Genomic DNA, 22,948 nt, shown 5'->3' on the forward strand with positions numbered 1-22,948 from the left:
TGGGACCATGACCTAAGCCAAAGGCAGAAGCTTAACCCACTGAACCACCCAGGTACCCCAACTGAAGTACTTTTAATAAAAATTTTTTGTTTTGTTATATGTGGAACCTAAAACAAAACAAAACAAATGAACAAGCAAACAAAAAACAGACTCTTAAATACAGAGAATGAACCAGAGGGGAGGTAGGTGGGAGCATAGGCAAAAGAGAGGAAGGGGATTAAGAGGTACAAACTTCCAGTTATAAAATAAGTAAGTCACAGAAATGAAAAATATGGCACAGAGAATACAGTCAATAATATTGTAATACCATAAGCTGACAGACATGACTACACCTACTGCAGTGAGCACAGTATAATGTAATTGTCAAACCCCTATGTACACCTGAAACTAATTTAACATTGTATGTCAATACACTTCAATAAATACATAAATAAATGCACACCTCCCTCACAAAGGGAAAAGATACCCGATGTTTTCTTATCCCAGGAATTCCTGAATGGGGTGGTAATGAGAGAAAGAGATCCATGAATGTCCTGAAACTGTAAAGAAAATTCTGTATGTGGTAACAGTTTTCGAGGTGGAAAATCCATGGCTTTTCCTCAGACTCTCAAAGGAGTCTATAACCACACCACTTACACACAGAAAACTAAAATTAATTTTTGAAAAAGTGATTTCCAAAACAACACAAAAACGAATATGAAAGATAAGACCCTCTATGAATTATCACTGTGCCCTACAGGAGAATAAGCTACCCATTTACAAAAAGAAATATTTTTCCAAATATACTTTGCTTTTTCTCTCTCCTCATTAAATCAGCAATGCAACTGCAAATGTCTTGTCAAGGAAATCAATTTATACTTTGTCTTATTCCAAATAAGGATTGGTAGTAACCTACAGAATCACACAGAATTCAAACCCAAATGTCCTTAAATAGTGCTAATTCCAACGACAGCTTTGGAACGCTGATTTCCCACCCAAATCAAGAACATTCTTTTTGTCATTTCTAGGTTAATTTACCTCTTTAGTGATGTGAGAAGAAAGTTACAAGCTTCACGGTTCTAGTTAGAAAGGGAAAGCAAGTATTACTGCTATCTGAAAGGTTTCAGTGAAAAATACCAGTCAAGTTGGTGAGTGGTCCTGCACAACCAAGAAGAGAAAGATGTTTGTGATCACTCTTAAGTTCACATTTCCTTTGAGGATCTTACCACCATAACTAAAAATAACCTTCCTCCTAAGAACATGAGTACTCTGCTAAAACAAGCATAAAGCATTATCTTGACAGTGAATGGTGCAGGGGGACGTCTATGTGTTCTAATGTGAATCATTAAAATTAAAAAAAATCAAATCAAACCCCAGTATCAGTAGAAAGCGTCTTTAAAAAAATCAGTGTCAGATTTAAAATGAGAAAGAGAGGAAAAAAAATCCACACAGCTAATTCCTAAAGAAACTACATGTAGTCTGCAGATCCCAAAGACAGTAAGCTTGAACTCTCAATTCTTAGATATTTATCTCAAACTAGGTCTAGAAAGGTAAAAAGAGAAGTAAATCTAATCTTTCAGACTATAGCTAGGCTCTTTACATTATGTAGAATGTGGATTGAATGCAAATGTTTGGTTTCTAAGATAACAGGTCTGATCTATCAAACCAGAGTAACAGAATCTTACTCAGAATCTGGATTAGAAACTCAAGAAGCTAGAAACTATCCAGAGGGGAACTGGGGTAATAAATCTCACTGGACAAGGGTAGGATTTACATTCAGAACCTATCTGACAAAAAGTCCTAAAGAACCTGAAAATGCAGCGACTCTGGAAAACAGTATGGAGATTCCTCAGAAAGTTAAAAATACAGTAACCCTACAACCCAGCAACTGCACTAGGTATTTACCCAAAGGATACACAGTGAATCAAAGGGGCATGGGCACCCTGATGTTTACAGCAGCAATGTCCACAATAGCCAAAAATGGAAAGATCTCAGATGTCCATCGACAGATGAATGGATGAAAAAGAGGTGGTGTGGGTATGTGTGGGTATGTGTACACACACACACACACACACACACACACACACACACACACAAATATTACTCAGCCATCAAAAAGAACGAACTCTTGCCATTTCCAACAACAGGGATGGAACTAGAGGGTATTATACTAAGCGAAAGAAGTCAGAGAAAGACAAATACTATATGATTTCATTCATTCATGGAATTTAAGAAACAAAACAGATGAATATAAGGGAAGGGAAGGAAAAATTAAAATAAGACCAAAACAGAGAAAGACTAACTATAAGAGACTCTTAACCATAGGAAACAAACTGATGCTTGCTGGAGGGGAGATGAGGAGGGGTGTGGGATTACTGGGTGGTGGGCATTAAGGAGGGTACTTAATGGAACAAGCACTGGGTATAATACGCAACTGATGAGTCACTAAATTCTACCTCAAACTAGTAATACACTATATGTTAATTAAAAAAAAACCTGAAAACATTTTTTCTTTCCCAAATAACCAATCATTCCATTCAGCAACTTAAAAATACATATACAGCCTTGGCTAAATAAACAAAGTCACCTCATGTCTGTACAACCACTGGAAAAATGACAACAGAGCAACTTCAAAACACCTTTTCCTGTAGAGTAGAATTTAAAATTCACAATAGGCCTCTTACTATAAGCCAAGTAAAGCACCAGGCTCTGGTAATACAAAGGCAAAAATTTAAAAAAAAAAAAAAAAAAAAAAAACAGAAAAACAGGTCCTTGTACTTGATGCCTTTCATGGGCTCATGAAGATCATACAAACACTCACAATTTCAATACCATACAAAGTACTAAGGGACTGTACAGAAAGTAGCAATGTGTCAGAGAACAGATCCACATTAAAGAACACTTCATTAAAATTGTTCTCATCAAGTCAACAGTGATATGCTAACTGCCAGATCCGGTGACCATTTTTCATACTTTGACCTCAAAAGACCTGTGTCATATTTGCAACTGATATTTGCTTCTTCCCTATTAAAACTCCAATACTATGGCCTCTGGAGCACCACTCTCCACTCCTTCCTGGTACTGAACCTCTACCCCCAGCCATTAGTTCGTTCAGCAGATACATACTGAGCGTCTACTATGTGCCAAACACTACCCTGAACACTGAAGACATCGGACAGACACGATTCCTGCCTTCATGAAGGCTACAACAATCACTTACTAGATGTAGGCCACTAAGTCTACCTGTGGCCATTTTTCTTCCTATATACTCTTGGCCCGACTTTACATGATGCCAGCTACAACAGCTTATAAAGAATATCCATGGAGGAAGTTAACACGGATTTGTACCCCTCATGCTAAGGTTTTGTTTGGTTTCTCCTGGCACTACAGAGGTGCTTTGAAAATATATTACAGAAACTCCAGAGCTGAAAGAAAGCCCATTTTTTCCTTCTGTCTCCTTTTTCTTTTAATAAATAATAACCTATATTTTCCCCAGTGATATTTTTTAAATGTGGACTTTGTTGTAGCCTTAATATATTTTGGTGCGTATTTGCTTAATGGCATAATATACTATCTCATTCATACAAGTATGAGATTTCAGTGAGGTGCTGCTTATACCAGGTTGCTGTATCACTATCTACTTGCTCAATACAGTACATAAGAGAAGAGGGCTAGCAAGTTATGGACATCATATGTCTACTCCCTACCACATATAAGTAGAAACTGAATTCTGGAACAAAGAAAGCAGCAGTCTCATAAAAATGAAAAATCAGTTACCACTGCGCAATCTCCCTCGACTTCAGCCATAGTATTTTTTTTTAAAGTGGAAAGCCATTCTAGATGTTTATTGCAGAAAGCATTCATAATGACATTCATTGGGCTCTTTTTTCTTTGAGTCACATATGAACAGATTTTACTTAAACAAGATCACATACATGAATGAAAATTGTCCATAACACATTATCAAGTGAAAAAAAGAAAATTGTAGAATGGAATGTAAATATATGATTTCTTTTGTCAAAAAAAGAAAAAAGTATATGGTATGTACAGAAAAAGGTCCATGCTTCATCCCAAACCTGACAGTGGCCACCCTGGAAATGGGATGGGAAAAGGAGAAAGACAGGAAGATTTTTCCTTTTCATTTAATACAATTCTGTATGGCTTGATTTTTTTTTTTGAAACAAGCATGCAATTTTTTAAGATGGAGAAGTTTAGTTTAAGTTATATACTTGAATTTTACAGAAATAATTTCATCGACAAAGATTTTTAAACATTGCTAATTCCTGAATTCTTAGAGGTTGAAGGCAAACAGGCATTCTCTTCACTGTTGTTTTTCACTATAAATAAGTGTACAGATTTTTAGAACACAATTTTTTTAAAACATTTAAAAAAATTTATTTGGCAGAGAGAGAGAGATCACAAGTAGGCAGAGAGGCAGGCAGAGAGAGAGAGGGGGAAGCAGACTCCCTGCTGAGCAGAGAGCCCGATGCGGGTCTTGATTCCAGGACCCTGAGATCATGACCTGAGCCGAAGGCAGAAGCTTTAAGCCACTGAGACGCCCAGGCGTCCCTAGAACACAATTTTAGAACACAGATAAAAATTTCCTACAAAAATACTCCTATAAATGCACAATGATATCAATGAAATATAAAAATAGTGAAAAGCTGTTCAGAAGCCAGCATTATAGAAATACTTTAAATACCCAATAGGGGGATACTTAAGTAAATTAAGATACATATATCTATGCTATGGAATACATTAAAAAGAATGAGAGAGCAGTATGTACTAATAATAAGACGGAATCAATAATTATGCCAATTTTCCCCCAAACTGCTCTATGCATTTACCTCAATTCTTATCAAAATCCCGGCAAGACTTTTCGGTAGATATAAATACTCTTCTAAAATTTATGTGCAGGGGCTCCTGGGTGGCTCAGTCAGTTAAGCGTCTGCCATCAGCTGGGGTCATGGCCCCAGGGTCCTGGGATTGAGCCCCATATAGGGCTTCCTGCTCAGCAGAGAGCCTGCTTCCCTCTCTCCCTCTGCCTACTTGTGCTCTCTATCACTCTGTCAAATACATAAAATCTTAAAAAAATAAAATAATAAAATTTATGTGTAAAGGCAAAAGAATCTTTAAAAAAAAAAGGGGGGGTGCCTGGGTGGCTCAGTGGGTTAAGCCTCTGCCTTTGGCTCAGGTCATGGTCTCAGGGTCCTGGGATCGAGCCCTGCATCCGGCTCTCTGCTCAACAGGGAGCCTGCTTCCCTTCCTCTCTCTCTCTGCCTGCCTCTCTTGCCTGCTTGTGATCTCTGTCAAATAAATAAAATCTTAAAAAAAAAAAGGCAAAAGAATAAGAAAACCATTTATAAAAAGATTTAAATGAGAGGAATCATTCTACCTAATGACAAGAATTACTATACACAGCTACAACAATTGTTGTACTGTGCAGAGGGATAGATACGTAGATCAGTGGAACAAAATAGACCTGGAAATAGATGCATACACTCAACTGATTCTTGACAAAGATGCTCAAAGCAATTCAGTGGAGAAAGGATAGCCTTCCCAACAAATGAAATGGAACAACTGGACATCCACAGGCAAAACAAAATGAACCTCAACCAAAATCTCATACCATACACAAAAATTAATTCAAAATGGATTATGGATTTAAATGTGAAACACTAAAACTATAAGCTTTTAAAAGAAAATATAAGAGGAAAAAAAACCTTTGTGACCTGGGGTTAAGCAGACTTCCTAGAGATAGTACCAGAAGTGCACTCCATGAAAGAAAAAAATTTATAAATTGGACTTTATCAAAATTAAACATTTCTGTTCTTCCAAAGATACAGTCAAAAGACTAAGAAGACAAAGACTGGGAGAAAATCTTTGTAAATCATACATCTACCTAATCTATTCCATCTCTTCCATTTCTTGGCTACTGTAAATAATGCTACAATAAACATAGGGGTCCATATATCTTTTCAAATTAGTATTTTCATTTTCTTTGGATAAAAAAGGGCAGTGGGATTACCGGATTGTATGGTATTTCTATTTTTAATTTTTTTTTTTTTTTTTTTTTTGGTCAGAGAGAGAGGGAGAGAGAGCGAGCGCAGGCAGACAGAATGGCAGGCAGAGGCAGAGGGAAAAGCAGGCTCCCTGCCGAGCAAGGAGCCCGATGCGGGACCCGATCCCAGGACGCTGGGATCATGACCTGAGCCGAAGGCAGCTGCTTAACCAACTGAGCCACCCAGGCGTCCCTCTATTTTTAATTTTTTGAAGAACCTCTTTACTGTTTTCCACAGTGGTTACACCAATTTACATTCCCAGTAATACTGCATGAGGGTTCTTTTTTCTCCACATCCTTGCTAACATTCAGTTATAGAGTAAGTTAGTCATGGAGATAAGAAGTATAGCACTGGGAACATAATCAATAATATTGTAATAATGCTCTATGATGAGAGGTGGTAACTACACTTATGTGGTGAGCAAAACATAATGTATGGAACTGCTGAATCCTTATGTTATACACCTGAAACCAACACGACATATGTCAACTATACTTCAATAAATTTTGGTTTCATAAATTTTTTTTCATACATATAATAAAGAACAAGTACCTAAAATAAAGAACCCTCAAAACTCATTAATGCACACACAAAAAGAAAGCAGCACAATTAAAACTGGAGCAAAGAAATGCACAGACATCTCAACAAAGAAAATACATGGATGGCACATAAGCTTAAGAAAAGATGTTTAACATCAACAGCCATTAGGGAAAGGCAAAATAAAGCCACAATGAGATTAAAGAATGACTCAAATGAAAAAAAACAACAACAATGATAATACTAAATACTAAAGACAAACTAGATCATTCATCTATTGCTTGTAGGAATATAAAATGGTACAGACACACAGGAGAAGAGTTTGGCAGTTTCTTACAAAACATATGTATACCATCATCTTCTTGGACATTTATCCCGGGGAAATGAATTTATACTCATACAAAATCCTGTACACAAATGTTCACATCAGCTTTATTTACAATACAAAGTACCGGAAACCTGACAGTCCTGCACTGGGTGAATGGCTGAACAAACTCGGGCACAATGGAATGCTACTAACAATCGGAAAAAATGAACTACTGATACATACAACAATTTGAACAGATCTCAGGACAATTATGCTTAGTGAAAAATCAATGTCAAAAATATATTGCCGAGTGATGATGAGCATCTGAACATGTTCATATATCGGCATCAGGGAAATAGAAATCAAAACCACAGGGAGATGCCACCTCACACAGGTCAGAACGACTAAAGTCAACAAGTCAGGAAATGACAGATGTTGCAGAGGGGATGGAGAGAGGGGAACTCTCTTACACTGTTGGTGGGAATGCAAGCTGGTGCAGTCACTCTGGAAAACAGCATGGAGGTTCCTCAAAAAGTTAAAAATAGAGCTACCCTATCACCCAGCAATGCACTACTAGGTATTTACCCCTAAGATACAAATGTAGCAATCCGAAGGGACATCTACACCCCAATGTTCATAGCAGCAATGTCCACAACAGCCAAACTATGGAAAGAGCCCAGATGTCCATCAACAGATGAATGGATAAAGAAGATGTGATATATATATACAATGGAATACCACTCAGCCATCAAAGAGAATGAAATCTTGCCATTTGCAACAACATGGATGGAACTAGAGGGTATTATGCTAAGTGAAAGAAGTCAGAGAAAGACAAAAACCATATTTCATTCATATGTCAAATTTAAGAAACAAAACAGAGGAGCACAAAAGAAGGGAAAGAAAAACAAAACAAGACAGAACCAGAGAGGGAGACAAACCAAAACAGACTCTTAACCACAGGAAACAAACCGAGGGTTGCTGGAGTGGGAGGATGGGGTAACTGGGTGATGGGCATTAAGGAGGGCATGTGATGTAATGAGCACTGGGTCTTATATAAGATGATGAATTACTGAACTCTACCCCTGAAACTAATAATACACTGTATGTTAACTGAATGTAAATAAAATTAAAAATAAGCAGAAACAAAAAACAAAAAAAATGCTCAAATGTCAAAACTATGAAGATGAAGAACAGATAAGTGGTTGCCAAGGGACAAGACAGTGGTAGTCGCATGGAGGGGGATGCGGATACAGAGACGTGGCATCAGACAGTTCTTTTGTGGTGACAGAACAGTTCTCAATCTTGACTGCAGTGGGGGCTAAGCGATGGCGTAAACTGCATAAAATTGTACACACACACACACAAATGAATATAGATTTCCTTAAAAAGTGCAAACTGAATAAAGTCTGTAATCTAGTTAATGGTAATATACCAAGTCAATTACCCTGGTTTTGATAGTGAACTATAGCTATGTAAGATGTCACTACAAGAGAAAGCTGGGTGAAGGGTACACAGGACTCTGTACTATTTTTGTAATTTCTTGAGTCTAAAATTATTTCAAAAACAATCATGATATAGTCATGAGCAAAGAGCAACTTACAGAATATTATCTCTGAAAATGGCAATTCTTTTTTTTTAAGATTTTATTTATTTATTTGACAGAGAGATCACAAGTAGGCAGAGAGGCAGAGAGAGAAAGGGGGAAGCAGGCTCCTGGCTGAGCAGAGGGCCTGATGCGGGGCTCGGTCCCAGGACCCTGGGATTATGACCTGAGCTGAAGGCAGAGGCTTTAACCTACTGAGCCACCTAGGTGCCCCCAAAAATGGCAATTCTTGAAAATAATAAATTTTAAAATTTGTCATTATTATGTCATTATTAAATGCTTTATACTAGTACAGAAACAAGCATGGCAAGGATACATATTACCTGTGGTGAATGAAACTATGGGAGATGGGGACAGAAGACAGGCAGAAACTTTAATTTTTAATTTTACATATTTCCATATTACTTGACCTTTTTATAAGAAATATGAATTTTTTAAATTTTTTACAAAAGAGGTCTGACAGGAACGTGAATGACAGGTTAGTAAGTCTAGAGGCTGGAACATTAGCCAGGTGACTATTTACGGTAAAAATCCAGACAAAATATAATGAGGGCTTTAGTGATTTACCAGAGGTCAGAGATTTATTCAAGGGAAAGAAGGAAAAATAATTTTGAGGTTTCTAGGTATAGCTACTGGGTAACACCACTGCCCCCATTAAACCCAGACTGCAAATAGTAAAGGACTGAATTGAGTAAAGGAGGGAGGGGGAAAGCTGGGATAGAGAAGGACAGAAGAACACTCAGTGTGAGAAGTATGTCTGAAGTTCCACCGGGATATCCGAGAGGAAATGTTCAGCAGGTGGGTGGGGATATTGATCGTGGCTCAGAATAAAATTGAGTTATCAGGAAAGAGGTGGCTGCTGAAGTTAGAGGAGCAGGCAAAAGGACATTCAGCAAAGGAGACTGAGAAGGCATCATCTACCAAGTAGGAGGAATATAAGAGCTAAAAGTTACAAAGCCAATCATAATATAGTTTCAAGGAAGGAATGGTCAGTGATGTCAAATACTGGGGTGAGGCCAAGATAACGACTGAAAAGAGCCAACCATATCTGGCAATTATGTGATCCTATTCACTTGGTGTACTGGACAAGGAAGAAGCCAAATTAAGGCTGAATGAGGCACAAATGGCAGGTTAAGAACAGGAGAGATGTGGGGCGCCTGGATGGCTCAGTGGGTTAAGCCGCTGCCTTCGGCTCAGGTCATGATCCCAGAGTCCTGGGATCGAGCCCCACATTGGGCTCTCTGCTCAGCAGGGAGCCTGCTTCCTCCTCTCTCTCTGCCTGCCTCTCTGCCTACTTGTGATTTCTCTCTGTCAAATAAATAAATAAAATCTTTAAAAAAAAAAAAAAAAAGAACAGGAGAGATGTTACTCATTAGAAAAAAAAAAAAAAGGAATTCGGATCATGCTACAACACGGATGAACCTTGAGAACATTATGCTAGATGAAATAAGCCTGACACAAAAGGACAAATATTCCATATACTCTGATTCCACTTACATGAGGTGCCTAGAAGGGGCAAATTTACAGAGAAGAACAGAAGTTGCCAAGGGCTGGTGGGAATGGGAGAATGGGTTTATTGTTTAATGGATGTAGAGTTTCTGTTATGGGATGATGAGGAAGTTCTGGAAATGGATGGTGGTGACGGCTGCACAACATTTTGAATGTACTTAATGCCACTGAATTATACACTTAAAAACAGTTAAAAAGGAAAATGCTTATGCTGTGTACATTTTACCAGAATTAAAAAAAAAAAAAAAAAGTCTGGCTGTGAAGAAGAGAAAGAGCAAGAACAGCAGCAAGAGGCTGAAGCCGGATTAAGAGAGATTTTATTTTCTTCAAAGATGTGAGAGACTGAAACTTCACATGGGAATATGTGTATCTTGGCCCCAGTCTAAGGAAGGTCACTAACAGATTTTAAAAAAAGAACCTTATTGTATAATACTGGCCAAACTTACAGAATAGTCTCAGAAGACTGACTTAGAAATGAATATATGGAAATAGTTTAAGCATTATATTTACCTACAAATAATACTGAATCACCTACTCATATGCAAACAGATTGGAAACCTGAGATTTAATAGCCAGTTAGGGAAGAAAAGAGCACATGTATAATAGCAGCAAAACTTTAAAACTGCCTTGGAATAAACTTAGTAACAAAAAGACAGATGCTCAAAAGCAACGAAAACTATAAAATCTATGTATAGGAATAGACTAAAGATACCTAGAAATTATCCAAAGAAGACTAGTAGCCTTTATTGAGTAAAAGAAAATGTGAATAAATGAAAAAGCTCCTAGAGGAAGAAATGTAATATTATAAAGATATATCCTCTCTCTAAATTAATCCATACATTAAGTAAGATTTCAATACTATTTATTTGGGAACAAGTTAGAATCTAACAAAAATGATCTCAGTTTATTTAATAATTGAGCAAAGAAAGCCAAGGAATTTAAAATTATAAAGTCTGAGTGATAAGCACAGTGACACTATCAGGTGATAATAGTGCAGATTAGACAAATAGATAAATAAAAGAGAAAAGAAACCCCCCAAATAGATTCAGGAATATATATGACTTTAGTACATGATAAAGGTATCATTTCATTTGGTAAGAAAGGACAAGACTATTCCATAAATAGAACTTGGGACACTTTGGCTAATCATTTGGAAGAGAAAATAAGTTAGATATTTATCTTATACCATAGGATCTAGTTTTAAAAATCGATAAACATTCAAATATTTAAAATATGATAGGCATTAGAAGAGAACATAGTTGGGTATCTTAGGGGTAGGAGAGCTCTTTTAAACAATTATATGAAAGACAGAAATCATAAAGGAAAAGACTGACAAATATCTACAGAAAAATGAAGTTTCTTATTTTCTCGGGGTACATACCCAGTAGTGGAATTATTGGATCATATGGTATTTCTATTTTTATTTGTTGAGGAAGCTCCATAATGTCTCCACAATGTCTACACCAATTTGCATTCCCACCAGGAGTACACAAAGGTTCCTCTTCCTCCACATCCTCACCAACACTTGTTTCTAACGCTCTTTAGCTATTCTGAAAGTGTAGGGCAATGTTTCATTGTGGTTCTGATTTGCATTTCCCTGATGATTAGTAATGTCTTTTCATGTGTCTATTGACCCAAAGAAAATGAAAACATGAATTTGAAGAGATATACGCAGCCCTATGTTTACTGCAGCATTATTTAAAATAGTTAAGATATGGAAGCAGCCCAAGTGTCCATCCACAGATGAATGCATAAAAAAGACGTGTGTGTCACATACACACACACACAGACACACACTCTCTCTCCTTCTCTCTCTCTCTCGCACGCACACGTGCACGGAATACCACTCAGCCATAAAAAAGAATGAAATCTTGCCATTTGCCCTGACATGGATGGAGCTAGAGTATAATGCTAAGCCAAACAGGCCGGTCAGAGAAAGACAAATACCAAATGATTTCACTCACATGTAGAATTTAAGAAACAAAACAAAAGAACAAAAAAGAGATGGACAAAAAGACTGACTCTTAAATAGAGAGAGTAAACTGGTGGTTGCCGGAGGAGAGGTGGGTTTGGTGTTGGGTGAAATAGGTGATAAGGATTAAAGAATACACTTATCTTGATGAGAGCACTGAGAAATGTACAGAACTGTTTGAATCCTATTGTACATCTGAAACTAACGTAACGCTGTATGTTAACTCTACTCCACTTAATAACTTAAGATCTGCAGACAGGCTCCCTTGAGTCTTTGGCTGAACACTAAACTGCACATGTTTAGAATGAGATTCCACGAGGGGTCCTATAAGCAGAACAACTATCAGAGCTCACACAGGGTTGGGAGTTACTCAAATGAAAGTGGGAAAAAAAAACCCTCCCAGAAGTTTTTCTGGGTTTTGTTGTTGTTTTTTTACTTTTCGTAAAGTTACTCTGTATCTTTATCTAGATTGTACGGTCCCACTGAGCACTGTATAAGTTCAGGCTCTCAGGTTTAATGACACATGATCTACCTATCCTAGGCCTACCTTGAAGATGGCTTATCAGAGCTGATTTTTGGTTTAAAGAGCACTAGAGGTTGCTGGGGGGATGGGGTAGGGAGAGGGTGGCTGGGTCATGGACATTGGGGAGGGTATGTGCTATGGTGAGTGCTGTGAAGTGTGTAAGCCTGACGATTCACAGACCTGTAATAAAAATAATTAATAAAACAAAATTTTCTAAGGAAAACAAACAAGAGCACTAGAGGAGGAACTTGCTAGGAAATTCTTTGGGAAAAGAAATATTATGAATAGCTTGGTATCACCTACTGGTACAGATGATGCAGTTCACTTCAAATTTAACCAAACATTAAGTACTAACTTATCTTTACCAACTTATGCCTTAACGGTTCTGTGAAGACTGACAAAAAGTTTGGGTTGTACTTTTCAGAAGGAATTTCTTGATCTACATGCCTCCCTCTTTCATAGACTTGAAATGTTATGTGCCTTCTGAGACTACTGCAAATAGCTCCAATCCCAAGTTTCAGGTCTCCCTGATTATTAATGCTCTTTTCAAATGCTCCTTGAGCATAATGAGAGGCTCTGAGATGGACTCGGTACCTATGCGGGAGCTGGAAGGCAAAAGTGCTTGAACTCTATTCGGAGTGTGCAGCCCAACACCACCACTTGAGTACAAGGCAGTTCTCTGACATGTCCTGCCCCCTTCCGGGTGCACTTGTATTGGGAGTGGTACTCATCTTCCACTCACTGCCTGAAGAGCCCAGCCTCAGTGCACACACATACATACACACGATAATGCAGGGTAAGTGGATAGAGTTATAGAAAATGCTACAGGGGCGCCTAGGTGGCTCAGTGGGTTAAAGCCTCTGCCTTCGGCTCAGGTCATGATCCCAGGGTTCTGGGATGGAGCCCTGCATCGGGCTCTCTGCTCAGCAGGGAGCGTGCTTCCCCGCCTCTCTCTGCCTGCCTCTCTGCCTACTGGTGATCTCTGTCAAATAAATAAATATTTTTTTTTAAAAAAAAGGAAAATGCTACAGAAATATGTTTATATGTAGTATGATACTATGTGTGAAGGATCAGAATGGCCAGAATCAATGCTAATCAGATATACTGTTCTACTAACTGGTAGGGCAGAGACCCTATGTGGACCCTATTACTATTAATTAAAAACAGAAGCATGTTCAAATCAACAAAATCAACAAAATTTTAAACAAAAGTAGTATTTTGTATATGTGGGAAACATATGTGACTTTCAACTCCATGATTGATGTCCTTTTAGTACAAAAGATGTCACATTTTGTGTCACAGCATACTACAAACCCTTAACAGCCCTAGTCAGAAGTTTCTTACACTCTCATCAACTTGTTTAGAGGGGAAAGAGTCAGCCTTCTAGGCTGTCCACTGCTGCTGCTATCAAGTTATTTACTCTCCCTTGGAAAAAAAAAATCCCCCCTATTTTGAGACTTGTTCTCTACTGTGCTGAAAACCAGCTGAAACCAGTTGAAAACCAGCTGCCCTGGGAGGTAGACTTGGCTTTTGACTGGCTCACAGAATTTAAAAAAAAAAAATTCAGTATATTTGCAAATACGTAAAAATTGGGAAATGTCACACACAAATATCTACATTTTCTGCTTCTCACTATGCTCATTTCCTTAGGACAATGATCGAATGAAGCATAGGACTCTTTAGATGGAATGTATACTCTTCTCATTCACTACAATCCACACCTGGCCCACCTCATTTATATTACTTGCCTCACCTCCCGCAAGCTGCCTGAGTTTGAGATCGATGCTCTTCATCTCTACTCACCATCATGAATCTACTCACATTCACCAAGGACCTACACACCTGGCAGAGTCTTGTTCTTGGCTCCAAATCCCTCCCCATCATGATGGATTACTCTACTGCTCACCTGCACTACCCATCCAAAATCCTTGCTAATTTCATGCCCATGGTTTGCAGCTCCACTCTAGCAAACATATCCAAGGCTGTATCCAGAACGTTGTCTTTAACTGAAAACACATTCACTTCTGAAAGTTTCAATTCCAGTATCCTACTTTTTTTTAAAGATTTTATTTGACAGAGATCACAAGTAGAGAGGCAGGTGGAGAGGAGGAAGCAGGCCCCCTGCTGAGCAGAGAACCCCATTGGGTGGGGGCGCTCAATCCCAGGACCCTGAGATCATGAGCTGAGCCAAAGGCAGAGGCTTAACCCACTGGGTCACCCAGGCACCCCCCGGTATCCTACTTTTTAATCACAACCTTGTATCTGTTCTCTTTTTTCATTCCCTCTGACCTCAAGGAAATGTAAAAACCTGTAAGTCCATTAATTTCTATTTCCCAATCTATTAAGCCTCTCTTGGCTTTAGTCTTGGCCCTCATCAGCCCCCATGCTTTAAAAAGTAAGGTAACGTATACACAGTGTGGTACATCTCCCTCCATTAGCAATTGTATTTGAGGATGGAGGTTGGGGGATGATATAAAATAATTTGGGGGCACCTGGGTGGCTCAGGCAATTAAGCATCCGATTATTGATTTTGGCTCAGGTCACGATCTCAGGGTCCTGGGATTGAGCCCCATATCAGGCTCCCTGCTTAGTGGGGAGTCTGCTGTGCCTTTCCTTCTGTCTCTCCCCTAGCTCATGCTTTCTCTCAAATAAATGAATCTTTAAAAAATGAAAATAAAATAATTTGTAAGAAATGTGTAAAAGTACAGATAAGTCAAATGCAAACTCAGATTAACTTTTAAAGATAAAACATGAATTTCCAGGGCGCCTGGGTGGCTTAGTCGGTTAAGCATCTGCCTTCAGCTCAAGTCATGATCCCAGAGCCCTGGGATTGAGTCCTGCATCACGGTCCTTGCTCGGCAGGGAGTCTGCTTCTCCTCCCTACCTACCACTCCCCCTGCTTATGTGCTCCCTCTCTCTCCCCAACAAATAAACAAATACAATCTTAAAAAAAAACCCAAAAACCCACGACTCTTGATCTCTGGCTTGTAAGTTTGAGCCCACATTGGGTATAGAGATTACTAAAAAGAAAGAAAGAAACAAACAAAAACCACGAATTGCAAAGAAATTTCAAGCCTTTGCAGAGCTGCTTTGGGATATCCCCAAACCAGAGACTATATAATCACAATCCTCTGCTATAAAAGGGTCCTTTGGTGACAAAATCTGAGAAGCTCCTACTTCAACCTTTCCCCCACCTTGCTGACACCTTCAATTCCCAATCTTTCCAACACATCCAGAAAACAAGATCCCAATCCTGAGTCAATTCTATCATCTGCCTTCTTAGTTCCCTGACAATTACACAACTGTGCCAACTGATGCTGCTATAAAAATGAACAGTCTCCAACATGAGCTGGACCCTCAAAGGCTTCTCAACAGTTCTGAAATGTCTCTAGTCAGCTACTTTTCAAATTTCCTACAACAGATAATTCAAACCCTTATCAACACTTCTCTTCAAATTCCTTCTCCCACCACCTCACCCACTGTCAGCAGAAGACCCTATTTCCTACTTTGGAGAGAAAATAAGAGGCTACCCAGCAGAAACTTTCTCGGTGTCTATCTTCCCACCTTCCAAAAGGACCTCTCCTCATATCTTTAATTTTCTTTCCTTTCACCTATACGAAGGTACCTTGTCCCAATGCCTTCATCCCTTTCCACATATTGAGTACAGTTTTCCTGCTTCCCTTCACAGGCAAATTTCAGTTTCTACTTCCTCACTTCCCATTCATTTGTATCCTTTGTAGTCTAGTTTTTGAAGATTTTCTTTCTTTCTTCCTTTCTTTGAGAGAGGAGAGAGTGTGAGCAGGGGGAGGAGCAGAGGGAGAGGGACAAGCAGACTTGGCACTGAGTGTGGAGCCTGAGGCAGAGCTCGATCCCACGACCTGGAGATCATGACCTGAGCAGAAATCAAGAGTTGGACACTTAATGGACTGAGCCACCCAGGTGCCCCTGCAATCTGGCTTTTGATTCTAACTGCCTCACTGAAACAACTCTTCTAACAACCATTCTCTCTGGTTTTCTATGTAGCACTTGACCTGTTGGCCACCTTCCTCTTCTCTTGGTGTCCAGGTCTTACTCTCTTTGGTTTTTCCTTGTTTCATTCTGGCCACTCCACAGTACTCTCCTCCACCTGATCTCTTTTTTTTTTTTCCTCAAAGATTTTATTTATTTGTCAGAGAGAGAGAGGAGAGCGAGCGAGCACAGGCAGACAGAATGGCAGGCAGAGGCAGAGGGAGAAGCAGGCTCCCCGCCAAGCAAGGAGCCCGATGTGGGACTCGATCCCAGGACGCTGGGATCATGACCTGAGCCGAAGGCAGCTGCTTAACCAACTGAGCCACCCAGGCGTCCCTCCACCTGATCTCTTAAATTAATGTTGGAATTTGTCAAGTCTATTCTCCTCCTATGTTCTCTCTAAACTAAACAGTGGATCTTTTTTGGGTTACATACTTTAGTAATCTGATAAAACTATGGCCTTTCTACCTGGAAAAACATACAGCCATATTTTACATACAGCATCAGGAGTTCAAGGAATATACCCTAGTCCCTATCTGAGCTCATCTACTTCCACTGTAACATACTGCTGGTCTGAGAAAATATCTGTATTTACAGTAATGACTTCTCTTCTGAGCTTAGGATATGTACATAGCCAACTATCTACTAGGTCTTCACTTGGATGCTCTACGTCAATACAACACAGCCCAAACTGAACTTGGACCACTTTTTCTCCAAAACCACTCCTCTATTTCCTGTATTAGTCAATGGCACCACCAGTTACCCAAGTCAGAATTCTGGATGTCATTTGATTTATACATCCTTTCAAAAGTGGATTTTTTCTTTTAATTATGAAAGTACTGTGCGCTCAACTACAAAAATTCAAACACCTAAGCACAAACAAGTACGAAGTGAAAATTATCCTCCAGCTCTCCCTTCAGTAACTCTATTCTATGGCAATAAGAAACAGTGACTGATTCCTTTACATGGGTATGTGCTCTCCAATTCATCAGTCTCTATTGTGCCCATTTCACTCATACCTATCTGGCCTTTATAAGATCTGAATTTGCAACCCTTTCTGTACATACTGTCAAGTAATCTAGTTTCCAACAATATATCTTGAATACGTTTTCATATCAGCATATACGAATACATCTTATTTGTTAGCTAATCTGCCATTTTGATAGCTAAGCAGTACTCCATCATATATAGGTTTTATAATTTATTTAACTGATTTCCTATTGTTGGATATTCCATGTACTCCCATGTTTTTGCAAATTATAGTTGGCTCTTGAACACATGGGTTAGGGGCAACAACACCCCATGCATCGAAAATCCACTTATAACTTCTGATTCCCCAAAGACTTAGCTACTGATAAAGATCCTACTACTGACCAGAAGCCATACTGAAAACATTAATAATCAATTAACATGTATTTTGTATATGTATTGTATACTGTAGTCCTACAATAAAGCCAGAGAAAATGCGATTAAGAAAGTCATAAGTAGGGGTGCCTAGGTGGCTCAGTGAGTTAAGCCTCTGCCTTCGGCTCAGGTCATGATCCCAGGGTCCTGGGATCGAGCCCCACATTGGGCTCTCTGCTTAGCAAGGAGCCTGCTTCCCTTCCTCTCTCTCTGCCTACTTGTGATCTCTGTATGTCAAATAAATAAATAAATAAATAAATCCTTTTAAAAAAATTTTCAAAAAACCTCTAGAAAGAGCTTCCTGCCTTTCATACTAGTAGGAAACTTGGAAAACATGCAAAAGATGAAAACAAAGAAAATCCTAACCCTACATACCAGAAAAAAACACTATTTTATCGCACAGATGTGTTTCTTTCTAGTTTTTTCTATGCATATGCAGTTTTAAAAAAGCGTAATGAAGTAAGTTTTGTGTTCTGCTTTTCTCACTTAACATTGTGAATACTTTGGTCATTAATTTTTTTTTAAAAAGAGCACTCAATCTTTATATAATAATCCATCATACGGATGGCACAATAACTGATCATTCCCCCTACATTAACCATTCAGGTTATTTCTCATTAATATAAATAAGATTATCATGAATATCTGTCCACATCTCTGATTAAGGCAGATTAGTCTACCATGTTGTATATACCATGTATGTATATTAAACACTTATGTGCCTTATTTTACTTAATACTCCCAACAGCACTGAGGAGGGTACTGTTATTTTTCCCATCTTAGAAACAGGAAAGCAAAGGCTAAGTTACTTGCCCAAAGTCACCCTGCTATTAAGTGGTGGGGCCTACTTCATTATAAAGTCTGTTCACTTAACTATTTTTAAGTCTCTCAGTGCTGCCAAAGAGCTTTCCAGAAATGTCTTACAAGTTTATACTGCCAACAGCAATATGTGACAGCACCTGCCTCACAAGCATTCAATACTTCCATTAAAAAGAAAAATTGAGTTCATCTAATAGGTGGGGAAAAAGATACCTATTTGCTTTAATTTGCAGTTCTTTGATTACTGGGTACAACTGAATATTTACTCATGTTCATTAGCTATTTAATTTCGGTCTTCTGTGATTTGCTGTCTGCCCTTTGCTCATTTTTCCCTTAGCATCTTCTGTGTTTTTCTCATTGCCTTATATTAGCTCCTTTTACTCTGCCTTATATCTTACGCCAGCCATCACCAAGGCCAAGCAGGCTTTCTGTAACACTCTTGCTTTATCACTTGTGACAATCATTTTCAGACATCTGTGAGCCTCCCAACACTTCTTTTACCAGAATTCTGGCTATAGCTTTAGGTGTTTTTCAGGAGACAATAATGGAGATATAACTGACCTGACAGAGGGCACTTCCACTCTCTAATTTCAGATGAGCAGTAAGAAGAGCACAAGGGAGAAAGCAGAATCTTTTAAACCACCTTGGATGAAGAAAAATGGAAGGCTCATCTCTTACCACCTTTCCTTAATGATATATATAAGTTCTAGCCAAGTATCGTTCTCTGAAGTGCTCTGTTCTTTCATTCCTCCATGGCATTAAACATCCTCTTCTCAATGCCCACTTCCTCATCTGCCTTTCTGGCTGTCCCTTCTTTTGCCACCTCCCTCCAAATTCTCCGTCTCTTCTATCTAGCAAACGTACAGCCACACTCACGTGGATTTTTTAGTTGAGACCTCGGTATGCTAGGCAATTCTCTCAAATGCCCTTAGCTCCCGCTTCTTTTTTTCTTTTTTCTTTTATTAACATATAATGTATTATTTGCTAGGGGTACAGGTTTGGGATTCATCAGTCTTACACAATTCACAGCACTCACCATAGCACATTAGCTCCCTCTTCTGTTTTGCTTAGGGAATTATATGAGATCAACATTTCACTGCCAAATTCCTCACTTGTCTTTCCAAATAGGATAAAGTAAAATCTCTTAAACATGACAGAGCACACACAAGGGTCTCTAAGATTTGACTCCTAGAGACTTCTACATATAACGAGTCACTCACCAACATGGACACATAAATGCAACCCCAATGACTTGTTTCTTAAGCCTATAATGTAATTTCAGGCCTCTGTTTCTTTACATACTGCTCGCTGTTCTCTGCCTAGAATGTTTTCTCCTCCACGTTCTTTGCCTAGCAATCCCCCCGACCGATCCTTTAGAATTCAGCTTAAGATAACTCTCTTACAGAAAATTTCCTCTAATTTCAATTTGATTTGATTTAAACGGCCTGTCTCTGTGTCCCCTCTGGCACTCTACATGTACATCTAGCATAATACTTCTGTAAATTTTCTTTTCTGTTTCCCCAAATAAACTAAAACCAATCTGGGGGCAGGAATCATATCTACATTGATTTTATATTTATAGCATTTATCAGAGCCAGCATGTATTAGGTGCTCAATGTTTACTCAACAAGTGAGTCATTATTATGATCTTTATTAGCTTATTTATGAAGCCTTCCCTAACCCTTAGGTGAAGGTGCTCCTTTATCTCCTCTAGTGCACTTTGTACATCCTTCTAATACAGCCCTTGCTTGTCAAGCTGTATTTAACAGCCTCCCTCCATCAGCTGGACTGTGAATTTTGTGGGTAGAGTGACTGTCTTTCCTACCAGTAGATTAAGTAGTCAGCACAGAAGTTAAGTAACTAGCTTGGCATATATTATCGCTTTGTGCACTGACCGAAACTCCAAGCTCTGAGGAAGCTCACTATGGTCTACAGTCACACATTCACTTAAGCTCCATCTAAAGGCCTGGAGGACAGGTGAATTTTCACATCTCATGGGAAGCGGTGTTGGCTCAAAGCCCAAAGCAATATCCATTTGATATTTCTCTTCTCATTTTTCTGTGCTTTCTAAAGTATAAGAAAATAAATGCACATTGCTTTTTTATCATTAAAAGTTATTAACAAAATTTACAAAACACACTAAAATATGTGCTCACTTTAAAAAAAAAAGCAGAGTACTGTTCAAGGATACTTCATGCAATCAAATTTTAATGATGCTAACTAACACTGGATGAATAGAATGATGGAAAGTAGAAGAAAAGCAGAAATACCCACCATTATACTTAACACTGTTGGCCAAAATAAGGTTGACATCATCTAGAAAGCTCTCCCGACTCTGGTACTTGTGCTTGGAGATATTCTGTGATTAAAAGAACCAGGGGACTCAGATATATGTACAAATCTACTGGCTTCCAAAAAGACATATTAGATCAAATCACTCACCTTACGTATAGTCTCTAAATCCATTGGACTGACGATCACTTTGTAATAATCTGGAACAAACTTCTTATTAACTGGGTGATGAAATGGCCAAGACTATAAAACAGAAAGCGTGAGAAATTAAATGGAAACCATTCTTTATACTGGAGATTCTCAACCTTCGCTAAGTCACAAATATTCCTAAGGTTCCCCAAAAAAGCTATGAAACCCTTTTCCCAGAGACACATAATCACACAAAATTTTGTCTGTAACTTAAGCGGTTCATGGATTCCTTTAAGAACCTCTGCTCTATACTCACAATTAAAACTTCTTATACCCCAGTCCCATCCAGAAATTTTATAGCATTAACACATATATAACATATGCCTACAACACAAAAGGAAATTCAGTCCAGCATTCCTAAGAGAGAATCATTCCCCAAAACGGATACATACAGTCAACATGGTAGCCATGCCATAAAGTTGTAAAAGACAAAAATAGATAAAAAAGACAACAAACAATGGATAATTAAATAAACTGCCATTTGTCAAGAGGCACCTCTCAATCCAAAGCCTCCCATTAGCTGTCATTCTAATTTCTTTCCAGGGATATTCAGGAGCATTCAATGAGAGGAACAAAGAAATCTCTCTATATCCACGGGTTCCTGGCCTCTGATTTTAATGATCAAGCACTCATACGGTAAAAAGGTCAGTTTTTAAAATTATATGCCAGTCTGAATTTACAAACACTACCCTCCAGACTCCCCAACACACGCACATCCTACTGTTCTTTCCCTTGCTATCTTCACAATATTTAGCACAGAGACTACTTACATCTGGAACTGCCATCATTTTCTGGGTGACAATGTTGTCCAGGATGAAAGAAAATGCTACTTGGTCATCATCATCCAGCAAGGGGTTAATAGCTTTCTCTAAACGAGCCAATTTATCTTCTTTCTGATATGAAACAAAGCAAAGGAAAAAGAGGTTTCCCTGAGGTGTAACCACTGCAGAAACTTACGGATAATTTATGGTTCAGTTGTCTATTGCCCTTGCCCAGAAAAGCCTAACTTTGAATTCTCAACTTCAGCTGTAGACAGAAAGTCCAAATGAGAAATGATATTCTAGTTAAAGGATCCAAAGGAATGTACCAACCACATGTTTAGGTATTCTATCTTCTATTCTTGCAGATCACCAAAAATATACATTCCTGGAAACTGATAACTTAGGTCTCAGAATAAAAACATTTTCACCAAGTTAGGTTTTAATATAACACTGTTTCTGCTGTAAACTATTGCTAAAAACACTGAACATATTGCTGATTAGTGACTTTTACATAAGGGAATCTAACCCAATAAATTTGTTTCAGGGGCGCCTGGGTGGCTCAGCCAGTTAAGCATCTGCCTTTGGCTCAGGTCATGATCTCAGGGTCCTGGGATCAAGCCCCATGTGAGGCTCCCTGCTCGGCACAGAATCTGCTTGTCCCTCTCCCTCTGTTCCTCGCCCCCCACTGCAAATAAATGAATAAATAAAATCTTAAAAGAAAAAGAAAATGGAATATAGAAAATCTTTTAGGGGCCCCTTGGTGGCTCAGTTGGTTAAGCATCCGATTCTTGGTATCCGTTCAGGTCATGACCTCAGGGTTGTGAGATCCAGCCCCATGTCAGGCTCTATGCTGGGCATGGAGCCTGCTTAAGATTCTCTCTGTCCCTCTCCCGACTCCCTCTCTAAAGTAAATCTTTTAAAAATTAAAATTTTTAATTTTAATTAAATTTAATTAAAAATTTTAAAAATTAAAATTCCTCTCT

At 38.7% G+C, this 22,948-nt stretch overlaps 1 protein-coding gene across 11 annotated transcripts in view; it reads right to left on the reverse strand.

Annotated features, from left to right (window-relative positions):
• Positions 1–22,948, reverse strand: part of TAF1 (TATA-box binding protein associated factor 1) — a 74,301-nt gene that overhangs the window by 15,655 nt on the left and 35,698 nt on the right. For all 11 annotated transcript variants that reach the window (XR_007124641.1, XM_047714749.1, XM_047714746.1 and 8 more), the window contains exons 30-32: positions 21,975–22,097; positions 21,166–21,258; positions 20,998–21,082 (exon numbers count right to left, since the gene is read on the reverse strand). Coding sequence is in view for 10 of the 11 variants with exons in the window: in XM_047714749.1 (XP_047570705.1) it covers positions 20,998–21,082; positions 21,166–21,258; positions 21,975–22,097 (301 nt within the window). In the remaining variant the exon portion in view is untranslated. The remainder of the gene's footprint in view (positions 1–20,997; positions 21,083–21,165; positions 21,259–21,974; positions 22,098–22,948) is intronic.

The sequence above is a fragment of the Lutra lutra genome, chromosome X, assembly GCF_902655055.1.
Source record: "Lutra lutra chromosome X, mLutLut1.2, whole genome shotgun sequence".
In the NCBI taxonomy this organism is placed as follows: Eukaryota; Metazoa; Chordata; class Mammalia; order Carnivora; family Mustelidae; genus Lutra; species Lutra lutra.